General features: G+C 44.7%; 1 protein-coding gene and 1 long non-coding RNA gene across 9 annotated transcripts in view; one reads left to right on the forward strand and one right to left on the reverse strand.

Moving 5' to 3' along the window:
* The window catches only part of KIAA2012, a 101,856-nt gene that overhangs the window by 40,024 nt on the left and 44,763 nt on the right, over positions 1 to 17,069 (reverse strand). For all 6 annotated transcript variants that reach the window (XR_014300112.1, XM_082688858.1, XM_082688859.1 and 3 more), the window contains one exon: positions 9,136 to 9,212. Coding sequence is in view for 5 of the 6 variants with exons in the window: in XM_082688858.1 (XP_082544984.1) it covers positions 9,136 to 9,212 (77 nt within the window). In the remaining variant the exon portion in view is untranslated. The remainder of the gene's footprint in view (positions 1 to 9,135; positions 9,213 to 17,069) is intronic.
* Positions 6,810 to 12,874, forward strand: LOC309843411. 3 transcript variants are annotated; one of them, XR_014300132.1, is made up of 3 exons: positions 6,810 to 6,968; positions 12,085 to 12,136; positions 12,519 to 12,874. It is a non-coding gene; the product is annotated as an uncharacterized lncRNA (long non-coding RNA). The 3 variants fall into 3 exon arrangements; XR_014300133.1 differs by having other exon boundaries at positions 6,901 to 6,968; positions 12,085 to 12,874; XR_014300134.1 differs by lacking the exon at positions 6,810 to 6,968 and adding an exon at positions 7,004 to 7,238 and having other exon boundaries at positions 12,085 to 12,874.

Genomic DNA, 17,069 nt, shown 5'->3' on the forward strand with positions numbered 1-17,069 from the left:
TTTCTTGCCGGTGGAACTAACAGTAGGCGGTAGGAATGGGGACACGGGGGGAGCTGGGAGGGGAATGGAGCCCCGCGGGGCTCCCTATGACTGGGCTGCTTGGGGAGGGATGTGAGCCGGCCACAGGCTTTGTGTACACCATCAACTCAGGGTAATGCCCGTGCAAGGTCAGCAACCCAGCCAGCTGTTGGTCCCCATCTTAGACCCTGTCTCTGTCTAGGTTTCCTTGGCCTGGAGAAGCAGAAGACTTCTAGTCTTTAGGAGGCCAGAGAGAACTCCAGGATCCCAATTCCATAACTTGGTCTGCCTGCCCAGGCTCTTTCTGAAGAGTGTGGTTCCACTCATCACCACTGTGCCCAGTGGTCCATGTGCCTGTCACCTGGGTTCGGCCTGTTCATCTTGGCCACCTGACATCCTGGCTCACATTTTGTGTTCTAAAGGCAATTTGGTCCTGGTGAGATGGGCTGAGTGGACGGTTTTGGGAGCGGCTCTGCAAGGAGGCCTGGCAAACAGACAGTTTGGTTGGAAGCCAGAAGAGCCTTCTTATTTCCCGCCCTGGCACAGATTTTGGTTTCCCTCCACTTTTTATTTTTTTTATTTTTATTTATTTTATTTTTTTTAAGATTTTATTTATTTATTTGACAGAGAGAAATCACAAGTAGATGGAGAGGCAGGCAGAGAGAGAGAGGGAAGCAGGCTCTCTGCTGAGCAGAGAGCCCGATGCGGGACTCGATCCCAGGACTCTGAGATCATGACCTGAGCCGAAGGCAGCGGCTTAACCCACTGAGCCACCCAGGCGCCCCTCCCTCCACTTTTTTATGCCACAACTCTACCAAAGGAGATTTCACATTTCTCCTGAGTGTTTAGCAAATTTAGCCCCAATAGCTAGCTAACTTAGATTAGGAAGAGAAACACTGCAATCTCCAGTCTTAGCTTTTATGAGAGACTCATTTAGGGACTCTCGCCATGTCATCAAGCTTTTGGTGCCTCAGTTTCCCTACCTACCCAATGGGGCCAACCAGCTGCACTATTCCCCTCAGGGAGCTTTTGAATAATGAAACCCAGGACACCTTCATTCCACAGACTTCTACTATCTGGGAGTAAATCTTATTCATGAGTTCTAATTGATAATTGTCTTCAGTTTAATTAAGTGCTTTGTTGACACAACAGAATCGTTGTTTATCTGGCTTAGCAGGAGCTGGAGGAGAAAAATTTTAAGCCAAAATAGTGATCTCTTTTGCCCCAGGGGAGGTAGAAACTAGCTTTTTCTGTGAGGGGGTGTCTGGCTGTCTTCTGGCTGGAACTGTGCCTGTGTTTAGAAATGACGCATCCTATTGCAGACCAGGAGATGAGAGGTGCTGGGGTGCAGGGTAGGAAATCTGAACGAGTCCCTACCTTCTTCTTACCCAACACTTTAACCCCAAACTCTGTAACTTCCTTGTTACTGCTGAGTCTGGTGTGACTTTTCCAATCTGACAGCCCACCGAGAGACCGGGAATCTCAACTTGCCAACTGATTGCACTGTAAGAGGTCATTTAAAATCGGTCAATGTAGGGGCGCCTGGGTGGCTCAGTGGGTTAAGCCGCTGCCTTCGGCTCAGGTCATGATCTCAGGGTCCTGGGATCGAGTCCCGCATCGGGCTCTCTGCTCAGCAGGGAGCCTGCTTCCCTCTCTCTCTCTCTCTCTGCCTGCCTCTCTGCCTACTTGTGATCTCTCTCTGTCAAATAAATAAATAAAATCTTAAAAAAAAAAATCGGTCAATGTTCACTAGAAAAAGAAACGACACCCATGTTGCTTGGATGCCCACACTGGCCCATAAAAGTTTATCTAACCCACAATTTAGCTGGACTAAAAAATTGAACTAGCCCCGGTAGTGCTGGGGCAGCCAAGAAAGCTGGAGGGAGAGAAACAAAGATCTTCTTCCCCTTTCTTTCCCGCTTTGGGCCCTCCTGTCCTCTGACCTCTCCGTGTCCTTGGGCAGCCCGGTGCTGGGTGGGAGGGAGAGGGGATGAGGGGAGGGGGGCACTGTGTCAGGCAGGGGCGGGATACATTACTCCTGACTCCAAAATCCTCTGCCACCGCCCCCAACCCCCACCATCCCAGGCCTTTAACCTTTCAACTGTGCTTCCTTAGGTGCACGTCAGAAAACAATTAAAAAAAAGAAAAATTCACAACGAGATATGAGAAACCCAAAGGAATCTCTAGTAGGTAGAAATGGAAGCGGCGAAAATCCAGACAACATGGGGAGTATTTGGTTGGGGCGACAGTGGGGCTTGCGGGGAGGGCAGAGTGGGGGAGGGGGACAGTAGTAAGTGGACTGGCTCACAGTCCTTGAAATTATTCCCACTTTTCAAGCTTCTCCTTTTCCACATCTGACCTTTGCGATTGTATACAAGCGCCACGTTGTGTTTTATCATGGCTTCCAAGCAGAGAGCAAGGGAACAGAATACTCTTGTAATTGATTGGGATGGCGTAGCGACAAACATATGTTGTCCCTTTCCATATGTTGTTTCGTCTAATTCTTGTCATGACCCCCATGAGGGACATATTATTGTCTTTCACAGATGAAGAAATCGGGCCTCAGAGAGGGTGAATAACCTGCCTGAAACCACACAGCCTGTTGGGAGGAAGCTGCTCTGTGGGATTCCCAAACCAGCAGACCTCTTTGCAAGGACAGGTCACGGGCTGAATGGGACTCTGTCGTGACATCTGTTTCCACATCTGTAAAATGGAGATAATACTGTGCCTACTCACAGGGATACCATAAGGATGGAGGGAAAAAAAATCAATGCTGCACATAGTAAACCTCAACAACATCGGCTGATATTATTATCTAAAAAGACCCTCTCAAGATGATGGGGAGATAATTGTTGATACTTATTATAAAATGGAGGTTTATTATATTATTCTCTCTACTTTTGCAGGTGTTTGAAATTTTCCATAATAAAAGGGAAAAAAAGGAAAGAAATCAACTAGGCACCGATCATGTGCCTGGTTGGAACCAGCAGCCAATAGATCAGTAAACACAGACTTCCTAGAATCAATGATAGTTAGAGTGAAAATTCCAAAAATGAAAGCCTTGGTTTTATGATTAAAAACAATCTTAGTAAATCATCCTTAAATTGTCAGTGGAGTTTTGAGCTGATAAAATAGTCCTGTGGGTGAGGTTGAACCAGAAGTTGAAGTCTGCTTAGATCTTCAAAAAACCTTTGTATCCAGCTCCACGACCAAAATTATTTACAAAGCCAGGAGAGAGAGTGGGGAGGAGGGAAGAGAGGGAAAGCGAAGAGGGGACCAGCATGGAACCGGGGGAAATGCCATGACATGCCTTTGGAAATGAGAAGCAAAAGGTGAGGGAGTAAAGCCTATTTCTCTGGCTGGGGAGATGCAGACAGTTAATTCTCTTGGGAATCAATCATAAGCCCTATCTTACTTATCAGCCTCAAAAAGATCTTCAGGAAGGATGCCTAGTGACATTTCTGATCGGCACATGACCCAGAGAGTGAAATACCAAATCGTGCCCACCAATGGCAGGAAGTACCTGGAGATTGTGTGAGCTGTAACAGAAATGTCAGCTGAACTTCATATCGTTATCACTGGAAATAAAGCAAGTGCAATTTCCAAATCCTATTCGGAGGATTATAGCTTTTCTACCCAGAACATGGTCCTTAATGTCAACTAGAGATTAATTTGTCAATTTTTTTTTCAGTAGCTACCATGTGCCAGGAACTGTGCTAAATACAAGGGATACAAAGGTGAATTGGGCAAAATGGGAGGCAGGTGGCGGTGTTTGGGGGTGGGGTGGGGGGGGGGGTCTGTCTTTAAAGATCAGTAGCTTGTTCTTTCAGATAACTGCCCAAAATCTCAACAGAAGGCAGGCTATGCTTCAGAAGGACACTGAAACAAAAGGTTACCTTTGTACAAAAACTTAGTGTGTCTACAGGTGGGTTTTGGTGTGTATGCTGTTGTTTTTTTGTTCTGCAAGAGGAAGGGGATATGAACACCATCTGTGAAACCACCAAGGAAACAGATGGGATAAACATAGGTTTATTCAACTTAAATCCTAGTGTGCTAGAATTACAGGCTACTCTTTGAAATCCCAAAGAGGTAAATTTAGGACACCTAAGATCAAACACAAATTCTTACGCTTAAAAACTCACGAAACCTCAACTTAAGAGATAATATAGGTTGAAATAGAAGTGTCTTTGTGAGATGGGAAAAAGGGACATAATTCCAGTTTAACAGGATTTTTAGGACACTACCAAAGTTCTAATCCCCACAAAGCAGCAAAACAAAACCCAAGATAGAGCATGTGAGAAAGGATGTTTGCTTTCCTTAACAAAGGGAGAAAATAGACAACGTGAAGAGTGTGAGATAGTTTCTTTCTTGTTTTAAACAAAGAGATGCAGTGATTCTTGGGAAATCTAATTAAGGTTGGAGCATGTACTTTGATACTCTTTACTGACAAGCTCTCTGCCCTGACAGCTCCATAAACCAGTGGCCTAAGGACCCTTCTTGCTTCCAGCTTACAAGGATGGATCTGAGTACACAAGAGTTTCATCGTTTGAGAATCAAACTTTTCCAAAAAAGAGGCAAATTTGCTGTCCCTTAAGGCCTAGGGTCAGAGGAATAAAATGCTGACAAGGGGTTGAGATCTTTCAAAGGAGAATTCCGGTGCCTCTATCCCAACTATTTAATAAAAACTTAATAATTTTAACTAACAGTAGTTTAAAAACAATGGCACTACAGTCTTATTCAGCTTGCTGTATGCTTGTTTACTCTGACTCCTAGAGCACTTTTAGCCAGACTTGAATAAAACCAGTTTTCCACTTGATTCATTTTCCTTCTTACAGGGGAAATTTTGGGGAAAAAAAAAAAAAAAAAAAAAAAGAAAAGAAAAGCGGTGAAAAACAAGAAGACAAACCAAAACCAAAACCTCACCTCAACACAGCCTTAATTTCAAATGAGCATGATTGCACTTTTTTTCATGTTTTTTTTTTTTTTTTTGGCCAGTCTTTTCCTAGTAGATACATTTATTATTTTTCTCTAGCTGCAGTTAGTTCTAGGTAATATCACTTTGATTTCCACTTTTAAAATGTGATCCGTAGTTCTCAACTTGGGGGGGGGGCACTGATATTTCTCCTCAGGGGACATTTGGCAAGGTCTGGAGACACTTTTTATGGTTACAATTGTGGGGCTCCGTTACTGGCATCTACTGGGTAAAATTCTGAGGATACTGTTCAACATCCTACAGCACATGGGAAAGCTCCCAACGACAGAGAGTATCTGGTGCAAAATGTTGATGGTGTGGAGGCTGAGAAACTGAGCATTAAGTCACAGTTTCTAGTATGAACAAGCATCATTTTTTAATGAATGAATTAAACCACTCACCGAGAGGGAGATGTCATAATTAAGGTAATCATTTCTCTGATGTTGGACTAGTAGGGTGTTTCCAATTTTTCCTTATTATAGATAATGCTGCAGTGGACATCTTCACTCACTTTTTTTTTTTTTTTTAAGCTGAATTATTTCCTTAAGATAAATTCCTAGGTGTCAGAAATACTGAACAAACGAGTGGGAATATTTCTTTCATGCTTCACAAATTTATATTGCCAGTTTGCTTTACAACTGGATTAAACCAAATCACAACCCACCAGGAGTGTATTAAGTTTACCAGTGCCACCAAAACATAGGCAGTCCAGGGGAAAAAAAAAAGTGGAAGGAGACCTACACCTCAAATATAAAATATTTTATATCATTTTGGAGATAATGATACCTCCACTTTGTCCTAAGCTGCATTCAAACTACCACTCAGGATAAATACTTTTCCATCCTTGTTTCCTATGGCTATTATTTTTGATATAAATTGTTTATGTCTTTTACTTACTTCTCTAACTGGTTCTCACTGTTTTCCTTTTAAAATTGCATGTCATCTTTGTCGAGCATAGATAGCCATGCTGTCACAGTTGACACCATTTAAAAAAAAAAAAACTTTATTATTATTATTATTTTTTAAAGTTTTGCCTTTCCGTCCCTAGAGCATAGATACGTTAACATTTCCTGCTGGAATTTTCATTTACAATTTTAATACTCTTTTTAGGGGCCCGTGACCTCACCCAACCTGCAGCCTCGCCAGCGAGAGGCCCTGGGGAAGGCGAGAAGCTTCTCTAGCGACTGATGTCAGCCACCGAGGTAAGAGCAGGAAACTAATTTCTTTGAATCGAATGAAAGGCCTGAGGAGGAGCCACAGGGCAGAAAGGAAAATACAGGTGGAGGAGGATCCCGGGTTCCGGGAGGAGCCTGGAGGACCCGCATTAAAAAAAGGGCATCCTACCTTGAGCACTTGAGAGCTGGCAATGCTCCGTATGCGGCTATTAATATGCAAAAAATGCCTTCATGAATACTTGATTCTGTTCACAGTGGGGAGGCAGTGCGTTTGAAGGAGGAAGTGGGAGCTTTTGGAGTTACAACGCGTCTGCTTGTCTCCTTTTTCTCTTTTCACGGCTCTTTTCATCTGCACGTTTTTGCCCTGGTAGCTTCTCCGCCCTCGCTCGGCGACTCGACCCCCTCCTCCAACTCCCGGCAAGTTGTCGAGGGCGTGGCGACTCCCATTGCTCCCGGCGGGTTTGCCTCGAGGCCCCGATCCTCGGCCGGGAGTGGAGCGGGCGCCTCGGGAGCCAGTCGCCCGGCTGGGCCACCGCGCGTGCGGGAGGCGGGAGCCCCGGTCCTTCCCGCTCTCTTCCGCCGCGCGCGCCGCCGGCGCCGCCACGCGCCGCCGCGGTTTCCCGGGCAGCCGCTAGGGGGCACCCGGGGGCAGCCTCCCGCTGCCGGCGCCGGGATCCGCGAACCCGGTCCCGGCCGGCTTTCCCTGCCGCTCCCCCCTCGCTCCCCCGACCCCGCAGAACTCGTTCCCCGGATCTGGCTCTGGGACTTGTGAAAGCAAGGGACGCCCGAATCGTCCACCTCTGGTGGGTTTTTGTTTTTGTTTCTCCCCCGCTTTCCTCGCAGCTAGCGCAGTGCTCCAAAAGAGTTGCAAGTGTTTTACGGGCCCGAACTCCTAATATGGTCAGACCCCAGGGAGGGGAGGGAGGGGGTGAGTGAGGAATTAATGGAAAGGAAAGAAAAGTAGAAACCGCTGGTGCTGATAGAGATCGATTTTGTGTGAGATCCTAGCCTGCTGCAGAGCGGGGGAGGCAGCCCTGCGAGGAATCCGCTGGATTCGCCAGCGGCCAGTCAAGGTACGTGACTGCCGTCGGCTGGGCAGAAATGTGTGTCTAAATCCTTTCCAGATGCTTTATAGTAAACATGAAATTAGTCATTTACATGGAGTAGGTTGAGGAAGTAGTTAAAATTGAAGTCAGTGATGAATCTAATAAAGGGCTGTTGGCCTCAAGAAGTCAGGGGTGGGGGAGGCCCGGGAGCCCCTCCCCTTCCTCCGCCCCACCCCCCTGTTTCTCTGGGTTTAGGGGTGGTGGGGCTCCCTCGACTTTCCCTCAAATGGCTTTCCTTGGGGGGGGGGGCGACTTCTCAAGGGGGTACGACTGCTGGGACGTGAACAAACCCACAGGTTCTGTGGGGGAGCAAGGGCCCTCCTTTGACAAAGAAGACTCGAGAAGTTCTCCGAGTAAGCTGGTTGGCCGCCGCCTCACAGGGGAAACCCAGGATTAGAGTTCAAGACCCTCGGTCTGGTGTTCCTCTTTCTGACTGCGAGGTTAATAATTCAGTCGAGGGCTTCATTCTGACGTGGCCGAGACACCCTTTTATGGCAGGTGATGTTAGGCCTCCTGAAATGCCGCCTCCAAACTGGGTGAGTTTGGAGCGTGTCTAGGGTACGGGAGGCATCCGCTAGGCCTTTGGAATTGTGGAATTAGCAAAATATAGCATAGTTATATTTTCCTTACTCACAGACTCTCTTAAAAAAGAAAACCTTCTAGATCCCTTATAAAGGCTGTCTTCAAAGCAGGCATGTTAAAAAAAGAAAAAAAGAAAAGAAAACAAAATGCAGAGGTTGGTTCAGTGGTTCCTCAGCAGCAGGAAGGGTCAGCTCAGCTGTGTTTTACCTCAGCGGAGGCCTGACCCAGGCCTGGGGTTCTCACAGGGAGAGTTCAGATCCTTCCTCAGAACCCAGCTAGGCACACACATGAAAACAAAACTATTTTTATTATTATTGTTTTTTCATGAATGTGAGGGAAGAGGAGAAAGCCAGGCTCTGGCAGGAAGGGGGGGGGCAAGGGAGAAATGGAGATCATGCCTCCCTGTCCCTGCCTAGGCTGTCGCACAGCAGGGAGAGACCCGAGAAGGCCTTGGAGCTGTGCTGCTTCTCCCTCGGTTCTCGGAGACCCTGGGCCCAGTTCTAGGAATTCCCCTGAGTTGTCTCTCTAGAGTGAGTCTGAAGACAGTTGCAACCTCACAAATGGAGGAACAGACTTATAAATATGTGTAAAGGTACATCCTTGAAACACTAACAGATACTTCTGACCCATCCAAATGAAGCATTTTTCTCCTTTCTTCACAGTATCCTTACTTTTTTCTTTTTTGTTTTTCTTTTTTTTTTTTTTTAAAGATTTTATTTATTTATTTGACAGAGATACAAGTAGGCAGAGAGGCAGGCAGAGAGAGAGGAGGAAGCAGGCTCCCTGCTGAGCAGAGGGCCCGATGTGGGGCTCCATCCTAGGACCCTGGGATCATAACCTGAACCGAAAGCAGAGGCTTTACCCCACTGAGCTACCCAGGCGCCCCTTACTTTTTTTTCTTGGTTGCTACTTTCCCCCTCCCCATTAGGAATGAGAAATGGATGGGAAAAAAGATGGGCCCTTGGTACAAAGTCTTAGGGCCTACTGCCTTGATGGATGATACATTTCTGTGTTTCCTTGTTGCCTTTTTGACTTTGCAGAAGTCAGGGAAAGGCTGTTTCGACTCATTCAGGCACATAAGAGCCACACAAAATAGTCCAGGTTGTGTTAAGATGTTCCAAGGAACCTATGTGATTTTATAATCCACTTGTCTCATTTTACTGATGAGGCAAATGAGGCCCAGAGAGGGGAACAGTCTCACCCAGGGTCACACAGCAAGCTGGTCCAAGAACCCCAAATTCCTGCCTCCCAGTCTCAGGCTCATTCAGAGTCAGTACTGTACCTGGTTCTCTGGTTTTTGGGTCAAAGGTGAGGCTTCATGAAGATTCGTGAGAAGATAGGTTCTGGATTCAGTGTTTGCTATGGTGAAAATCAGAGAAAACGATCAAAGTTGTCAGATCCAGGTCTAGTTAATTTTTATATATACTATATACATACAAACCTAGTTCATGTGTATAAGATTATAAACACACACACACACACACACACACCCCTATGACCTCCGTATTTACTCACCAAACAACACCTGTACCCTCTAGAAGCATTGTCTACACAGCATGTTAAATACCGTGTTGAAAACTCATACTCGGATTTCTATTTTTCTTGTTTTGGTTGCTTTTTTAGAGAACTAAAGTAAATTCCTTGTGCTACTAAAATTCAGATAAAGCTGAAATTAAAAAGGAAATATTGATGGGAAAATATCTGCTGATACTGTTGAATATAAATTTTGTATGATCGTACTTCACTGAAGTAGAAAAACGCTTTTGCAGCCTTCCAGATAGAGAGATCAGAGATTTCGCTCTCCCCTTATAATGTGGAAGGGCAACAGGAGAAGTGGAAACATAAAGCAAACAGAGGCAAAGGCCAAAGGACAGCCGGTGAGGGGGGCACGAAGGGAAATCGTGGCACTCGCCGCAAAGCAGCTGCCACGCAGACTCGGCCGTGGAGTTGATCTACATGATTTTCCTCCACGGCTGCTGGGTCCCTGCTCTGGACAGGTGTGGAAGCTGAGGCTTGAAACGTGAACTAACCTACCGGAGCTTGTACAACTAGTGAGGTTTTCAGGAGCGATTCTGAGTCCAAGACTCAAACCCCATGCTGCGAAAGGATAGGATTTATTTTGTTTTTCTTTTTATCCCCGAGAAAGTGAATTTAATGTTTATAAAGGAATGTTTATTTGAGGAACAGATTTAGCTAAGCACATGGCTCCAGTGACAAGGGTTTTAGTCAGTGTCTAGTGTGGGCTGGGTGTCCAGCAAAAAGTTATTTCTATGCTTGCTACTTTAAGGAGCCCGTGGCATCTTTGTCTCTTTGACCCGAGTTTCTATTCATTCCTTGTGGGCTGACCTTTCCTTTTCTGTTGTTTCTCAGCTGTCCTGTTCTTCTTGTTTGGAAGTGGCTTTTGGAGACAGATTTAAAATATTTCTTTTTTGAAACAGCTGGGGAAACTGAGGCCCAGAGAGTGGTTTCATGAGATTGGCTTGAGGTTATTCCTTGAAATAGTGTGAGACTAGAACCCAAATCTTCCTAGTTTCTAACACTTTTCCTTCCACATTGCACTCCCTCCGTTAGCTTCGCTTGAGCTTGCCACATCACAGCTGCTTGGCCATGATCCATCCTCTGGACACATCTAGCCCAGCAGAATTGTGTTGAGATGAGGTTCACTTCACTGTGGCTTGGAAGGAAGCTTGGGTCTCTTAGAAATGAAACTTATAAATTCTAATGCATAAAGAAAGTTCTTGCAACACCAGGAGAATGAATCAGTCAGCCAGAGTTCAGGAAATGTAAACACAGTTTTAGATAGGAGACTAAAAAAATCGCTTAGAACTTCTCCATCTCTTGGGTCAAGACCTTGGTAATTTACTGAGGTCCACGCTGTCAAGGAGGAGTTACAATTCAAACCGCATTCCTGGGAGATAAAGCAGTGGGTGGGGGGGTGAGACTTCCTCTCCAGACAATGTGGCAGGATCTACCCTTGTTATCAAGCTGGAGAAACTGCCTGACCCATCACCCAGTGCGGGCAACTGGCCGTGAACCCGAGCCTGGCTCTTCCTCATCATTCTGAACTGGTGTGTACATTCACAGGCCACAGACCACGCAGCTTCCAGACCTGCTTGAAACTGGGAGCTCAGAGTCTTTCTGTGATGAACAGTGCTGCCACTGAAGAGATAAACAGAAAGCACATTCCTCCTCTGGCGGCCCACCATCAGGCCAGAGCAGATTTTCGAATGCTAGCATTAATCTAACCACAGGCTTTTAGCAAGGAGATAGCGTTCCCACCAGATAATCAGGCTGTTTCAGAGATGACCCTTACCAGATGGGATCTCATCCCAAACTCTTCTGCCTTCTTCAAATCATAGGATCCTTCACCAAACACTCAAATGCAGGAAAGAACAAAGAGCATCCGATTCTAGCACGGAATAGGGTGGCTTAAAATTTCCTTTCACTTAAACCCATGTTGACAATGTTCATTGTTTTGATAAAAGTGAAATAAATACAGTCATATTTATTCCCATTGTTTCCTAATACTTATTTCCCTTGGTATGGGATGCTCTGGGGGGCCTCACCTGGTATCAGAATAGAGACCCAACCAAAAAGTTATCTTATTAGAAGCCCAGGCCACCTGGCTCTTTTGTGGTTGTATGTTAGGGCTTGGGAAAGAACATCAGACCCACAGGCTCCAAAGTGACCAAACATTCTGTGGTTACCAGCGCGGTAGCTTTTGGAGGTGCTGGCAGGAGCCTCTCTAAGTATGTTTAGGGCCTTTTCCCCCAGATGTCATTTCTGAGACATGATTACTCTTTGATCCCTAGTGTGCTTTCATGACACTCCCCATAATTTGCAGTGGTTCCTCGTTGGAGAGGGGAGATCTCCACGGCCAAACAGATCCCAGAAAGCACGTTCGCCTTCTCACAATTTTACACATGGACCTGCTGATCCTAGCAGAAGCCAATGGGAGGAATCCTAAAAGTCAGGCTTTGTACCTTCATGGTTTTGTATTTTTGGTCAAAAATGGAAAATGCAAAGGCAAACTCCAGATTAATTTTTAAAAAATCTCCCTAGTATAAACTAACCATAAAAGGAAGATAATTCGGGTCCCTTTACATAGCCCTGCTGACCTTTTCTTAAGAATGATATCTAAAAATATTTTATATGATATGACGCAAGATGCCTATGACCTATGGAGCGTTTGACGTGTTGTAATAAATCTTGATCTGCTTGTTTCATGCAGGAAACCAAGACCCAAGATGGCTTTTTGGTATTGTCATTATCAAATCCTTGGGGTAAGATTTAAGACCTTGTTTATGCTACACATTTTTTTTTTATGCTACACATTTTTTACTTTAAATCATGGATGAACAGGAGGGCGAAATGGGCATATCAATTACTCAAGACCTGAGAAAATCTCCAAGCTAAAGACATACCCCAGGGAGTTCTATTAAAGGAGCCAGATAGAGTCCTCTAGAAGATAGAAGTTGGTCCGAATTTAAATATGGAAATGCCTAGTAAATGCAAGGGCAATATTTTTCTTCCAAGTTGGGATAACAGCTCTTTTACTTACTTATGTCTTCTTAGACTAAGTCTAGCTCAGTCTCAAGGGTTTGGCTTTAGCTTTGGGAACACCAACGTCTGTTAAAAGTTCATAAATTATTTTTTATGGAGCAGTCCAAAGGTACATGGCAGTTTACCAAACCCAAAATGGAAGGCAAGCTAGAGGATGGAATTTAAATTCAAGTTGTGTGGCAGCAAAATATCAACTTCATGAGAAACCCTCCAGTCAAGATACATCATAGGATTAATAAGGATGCCTGTGGTAGAAGACTGTGAGGAAGAGGGGAATTAACAAGAAACACTTCAATTCATGTGGTGATCTCAATTCTGTGGAAGACACTGTTCTTGGTCACTCACTCTCAGGTAAGTATGGACATCTGGTCTCCCAGCCTCTAGACTTGCCCTCTTCAATCCATTTTTCACACAGTTGGAAAAGTCATTTCTCTAAAATAAAAATCTGGTTATATCCATTCCTGTGTCAGTAGGATCTCACAATCTTTGGGATAAATTTCTTAGTTGCTACAGTGACTTTTCATGATCTGGCTCCTGATCCCATCACTAGCTAACTGCATTTCTCCCCCACTCCCTTCCCTACCTGTGCCCTGGGGACCCGTCGTTAGAAGGCGCTTCCATTTCTTCTATGTTACCATGTTCTCCAACCTTAATGTGGTCCCTTTCCCTGGAGCACCCTTTCCTTTTCTCCACTTGGCGAGTTCCTACATATATCCGTAGAAAGTGAGCTTAAGTGTTCTCTCATTCCTAAAGCTTTCTCGAGCTCCAGGTTGAGTGCGTCTGCACTCATTTATAGTCGTCACCATACTTCACTCTTGTGGATGATACTAAGGCATGGACTTTGTCTCTCAACTGTATTCATGTGCCTTCCACTGTATATGGCATTAGTAGATGGTCGATTAGTGTTTGTTGAATGAATAAATGAATGAGCAATCCTATGTGCTTTGTAAAACAGACTCATTCATTCTTTCTATTGGGCATGTTCCAATGCTTGTGTCTTCGTTATTTTCCAAGTAAGGAATTGTGGAGAATTAAAACAACAGTAAATGAAAATCCATAAGCCACACAGGAAGATGTGTGAAAGAAGCAAGGGAGAAGCTAGGAGGGAAAAAAAATCCTAGAGAAAAGCCTCCTGTTTCTTTATGGCACAAATGTCTGAGGAGTGATAAAACAGTAAAGAGTATTAATGGATTATTAGTTAATGACAGTTATAATTCTTTGATCATTCTGACAGAAGAAAAAATAATACTGTAACCTATATTATAGGTTGAGACATATAACTGGTAATACATTCACGTACTCAAAGCTCATGCACACACATACATCTTAAAATCCATACCAGCCTTAAAATGCTTTGGGCTAAGCACTACCTCACAGCTTGAACAGGCCCTGATCCCTTGTGCATATTATACACTAAGTGAACCACAGATTCTGGCTACTTGGAAGGGACATACTCTGAGGATTTCAAGAATCCTTAGATATACCCCTAGTGCATATCATATCCCTAATAAAAAGAGGGGGAGTTCTTCAAGATCTTAATGAGTCTATAAATAAAGGGTTAGGGTGATTTATAAAACTTTTTTTTTTTTTTTGGCAGAGAACCACCAAAATGTTACACCACATCACTTTCTCTTGCTTTCATCAATTGGCCTTCTATTTAGAGTCCATTAACCAATATTTATATGAAGAGAATCAGTGCTCTTCTTTTTGAAAAATAACATCATGAGAGTAATTGCACAAGTTATAATGAATATAGATCACAACAGTGAGATGTGGGTGCTCAGAGGAGCGCGAGGTGCACTCACTAGCCTAGGGATGGTCTTCTGTTTTACAGCCTCGTAATGTCTTCGGTTTGACTTCAGGCCTCTGTACGATGACGTATTGTCTGTATCCCTGATTTGCGAAGTCATTTGCAAATAGGGGAAACTGACCTTCAAGTCCACAAATTCCCAAAGTCCACCATCTATGTAATTCTTTAGAATCCTGTCATTTTTTTCCTGAAAATATTCATTCAAACCAAATGGCCGAAAAGAAAACAAAAAGTTGTGAAAGATCTATAGGTCTGTCCAATGAATAGGAGTCTTAAATTGCTCTTTGAACTCAATGCCAGGGAGTATTACATATTTTCAGAGTAGTGTTGTATCCATTTTCTTAAAAACAAACGGGAGTCTTAAGCACAAAGAGATACAAGAATTTTTTGTTAAGGTCACTGAGCAAATCAAAGGAGCAAGTATGTGTCCTACATCTAAGCCCTAAAAGAGGTGCCCTAAGCTTATAAGGGCAGGCCTGTTGGAATGGGGAGTTACTACTTAGTAAGTACAGCATTTGTTTTCCAAGAGAAGAGTTCTGGAGATTGGTTGTACAATAATGTGAATCTGCTTCACACTACTGAATGCTACACTTAACATGGATAAGATGGCAATTTTTATGTTATGTATATTTTACCATAATTTTAAAAAATGTTAGGGGATAGAAGGAGATGAGGAATTGTACTCCAGGCAGAGGCAATAGGATGTTCAAAAGCTTGGAAATAAGAAGGAGATTTGCATTAGCCTAAGGTCTTTAGTTACTTGGAGTAGAGAAAAGAAGAAATAAAAGTTTCCTTTCCTTTTCCTGAATATAGAGCTTGCCATGGGGCAATTCTGAAATAGTCCAAGTTTGTCTTTGGCGCTCTACTGTATCTCTTTCTGTATTTTTCTTCTTCCTTTTTCCTCCATATAGCTAATGTCTTCAGTTCGCCCAAACCCTCCAGATCAGTCCACCAGTCAGGCATGTTTCAATTCTTAAAATCCCCTTTACCCTCAAATTACCCACCTCTCTTTCTACCCCTGTCAGAATTTTAATTCCTTCTGAACAGCAGTTCTCAGCTAGGTTGCAAGAGAACAGCCATGTGGATGGAGATTGTGTGTGTATATCTGTGTGTGTGCGTGTGTGTGTGTATGATTAAATATATATGACTAAAGTGTGAATGACTATTAGCTTCTCAGAAGTATCAAACTTTTAAGAGAATACTTCTGAATTCAAAGTGAATCTATTAATAAGGTTTTAGTAGAATGAAGTGAAATTACAGCATTTTTGGCTATATTAGGAAGAATGTTTTTGGTCCAGAGAGCTACCCTATAAATGGCCTATCTTCCTAGAAAATCTATCTCAAGAGTTTGGCTTCTCTCAGACTGTTCCTATTTTTTTTTTTTTTCCCCAGCTCCCTTTTCCCCGTTGTTTCTAAAAGTTGCAAATCATTTTCAGTGTTACCCTCAAAAGGGTGTCTGATGCCAAGCATGGGGAACTGGAAGAGACAAGGATATGCAACAGAAGCCATTTATTTGTGTGTGTCATAAAGTCAGGAACTTCTTAAAGTCTCCACTTTGTCAGATGGCAACATGCCTGTTTAGACTGACATCACTCCTCCCTATTCATTGTGGTTAAAAAAGCAGCGTTCTGGGGTTCACATCACAGAGTCTCCCCATAGCTGTGTGACCTCGGGCAAGTCACTTAACCTCTCTGAGCCACACTGTCCCAGATGAAAAATGAGGATAATGACAGACTTTGCCTCATGTCATTGCTGCGCCGATGAAGTGAAACGATGACTGTCGAGCACTCAGCACAGCGTTTGGCTGGTCAAAGCCAGACAACTGGTAGCTGTCGTCTCCGTCCTCCCCGTCACCTCCATCCTCCTCCTCCTCCTTCCCTAGAGGGCTCCTGTTAAGAGCAGCCCTGGCCCAGTTCCAGCGAACACGGGAGAATGAACAGCACTGACGCTGAAACCACGGTCAGGATGTCCATCCAAGGAGAATGGCAGGAGGGGTGACGCGGAGTGCCAAGTTCTCGGCACTTCTCTGCTTACAGATTTTGAGATTGGCAAGCGTATGATGGTGCCTGTTCCCCTTCTGGTTTTGTAGTCTCTGGCAAAAACAGTCTCCCCCCGCCACCAAGCCCTGGCTCCAGCACTCCATCGGGGGCATCGCTTCCTGTCACGATAGCGGGTCCCTCATTCAGGATTCATTGCCGCCTGTCCCCAGACAAGCAGCGAGGAAGACCACACACGTCTCTCTATTAATCAAAGACTATTTTTAGGAGAGAGAGAAGGTCTCTACGTAACCAACCTTTCCCCCACCCCGGGCTGAAGCAGCAGCAGCAGTGGCGGGAGGGACGGAATGAGCCGCAGAGTCAACTTCTGCTCCTAGTTTTTGCTTCTTTCTACACGCGGGAAACGGAGTATGAACAGAAGCGTGGAAGGTGAAAACCTGGCCTCAGCCCTCCGTTTTGAATACATGCCTGAGAGGATGTTCCAGAGTCTCTCCTCATTCGTGGCTGTGCAGGTGGAGCTGTGCACAACTCTGGGGGCCGTGCCCACCTCGTTATACTGTGACGCGTGCGGCGTGTGGCCTGCAGAAGCCACAGGACGTCCCTGCATGTTTTCCTTCGGGGCGAGCTAAGCACAAGCTCTTAGTCTGGCTTCTCTTCTCCCCTAATATTTACACTCAGACCACAGCACACAGCGTTGCCCATGGGTCACTCACGAGGACACCACATTGCCCAGGCTCTCCAAGAAGCAAATCGTCTTTCCTCCTTATTGCCATTTTGTGGAGAAACTGTGTTTCTAGAGGTCCCTGTATGGAATAAGGTGCATGCAAATCCCATGATCTAGAGGAG

The sequence above is a fragment of the Mustela nivalis genome (genome assembly GCF_964662115.1).
Source record: "Mustela nivalis genome assembly, chromosome: 11".
Taxonomy (NCBI): domain Eukaryota; kingdom Metazoa; phylum Chordata; class Mammalia; order Carnivora; family Mustelidae; genus Mustela; species Mustela nivalis.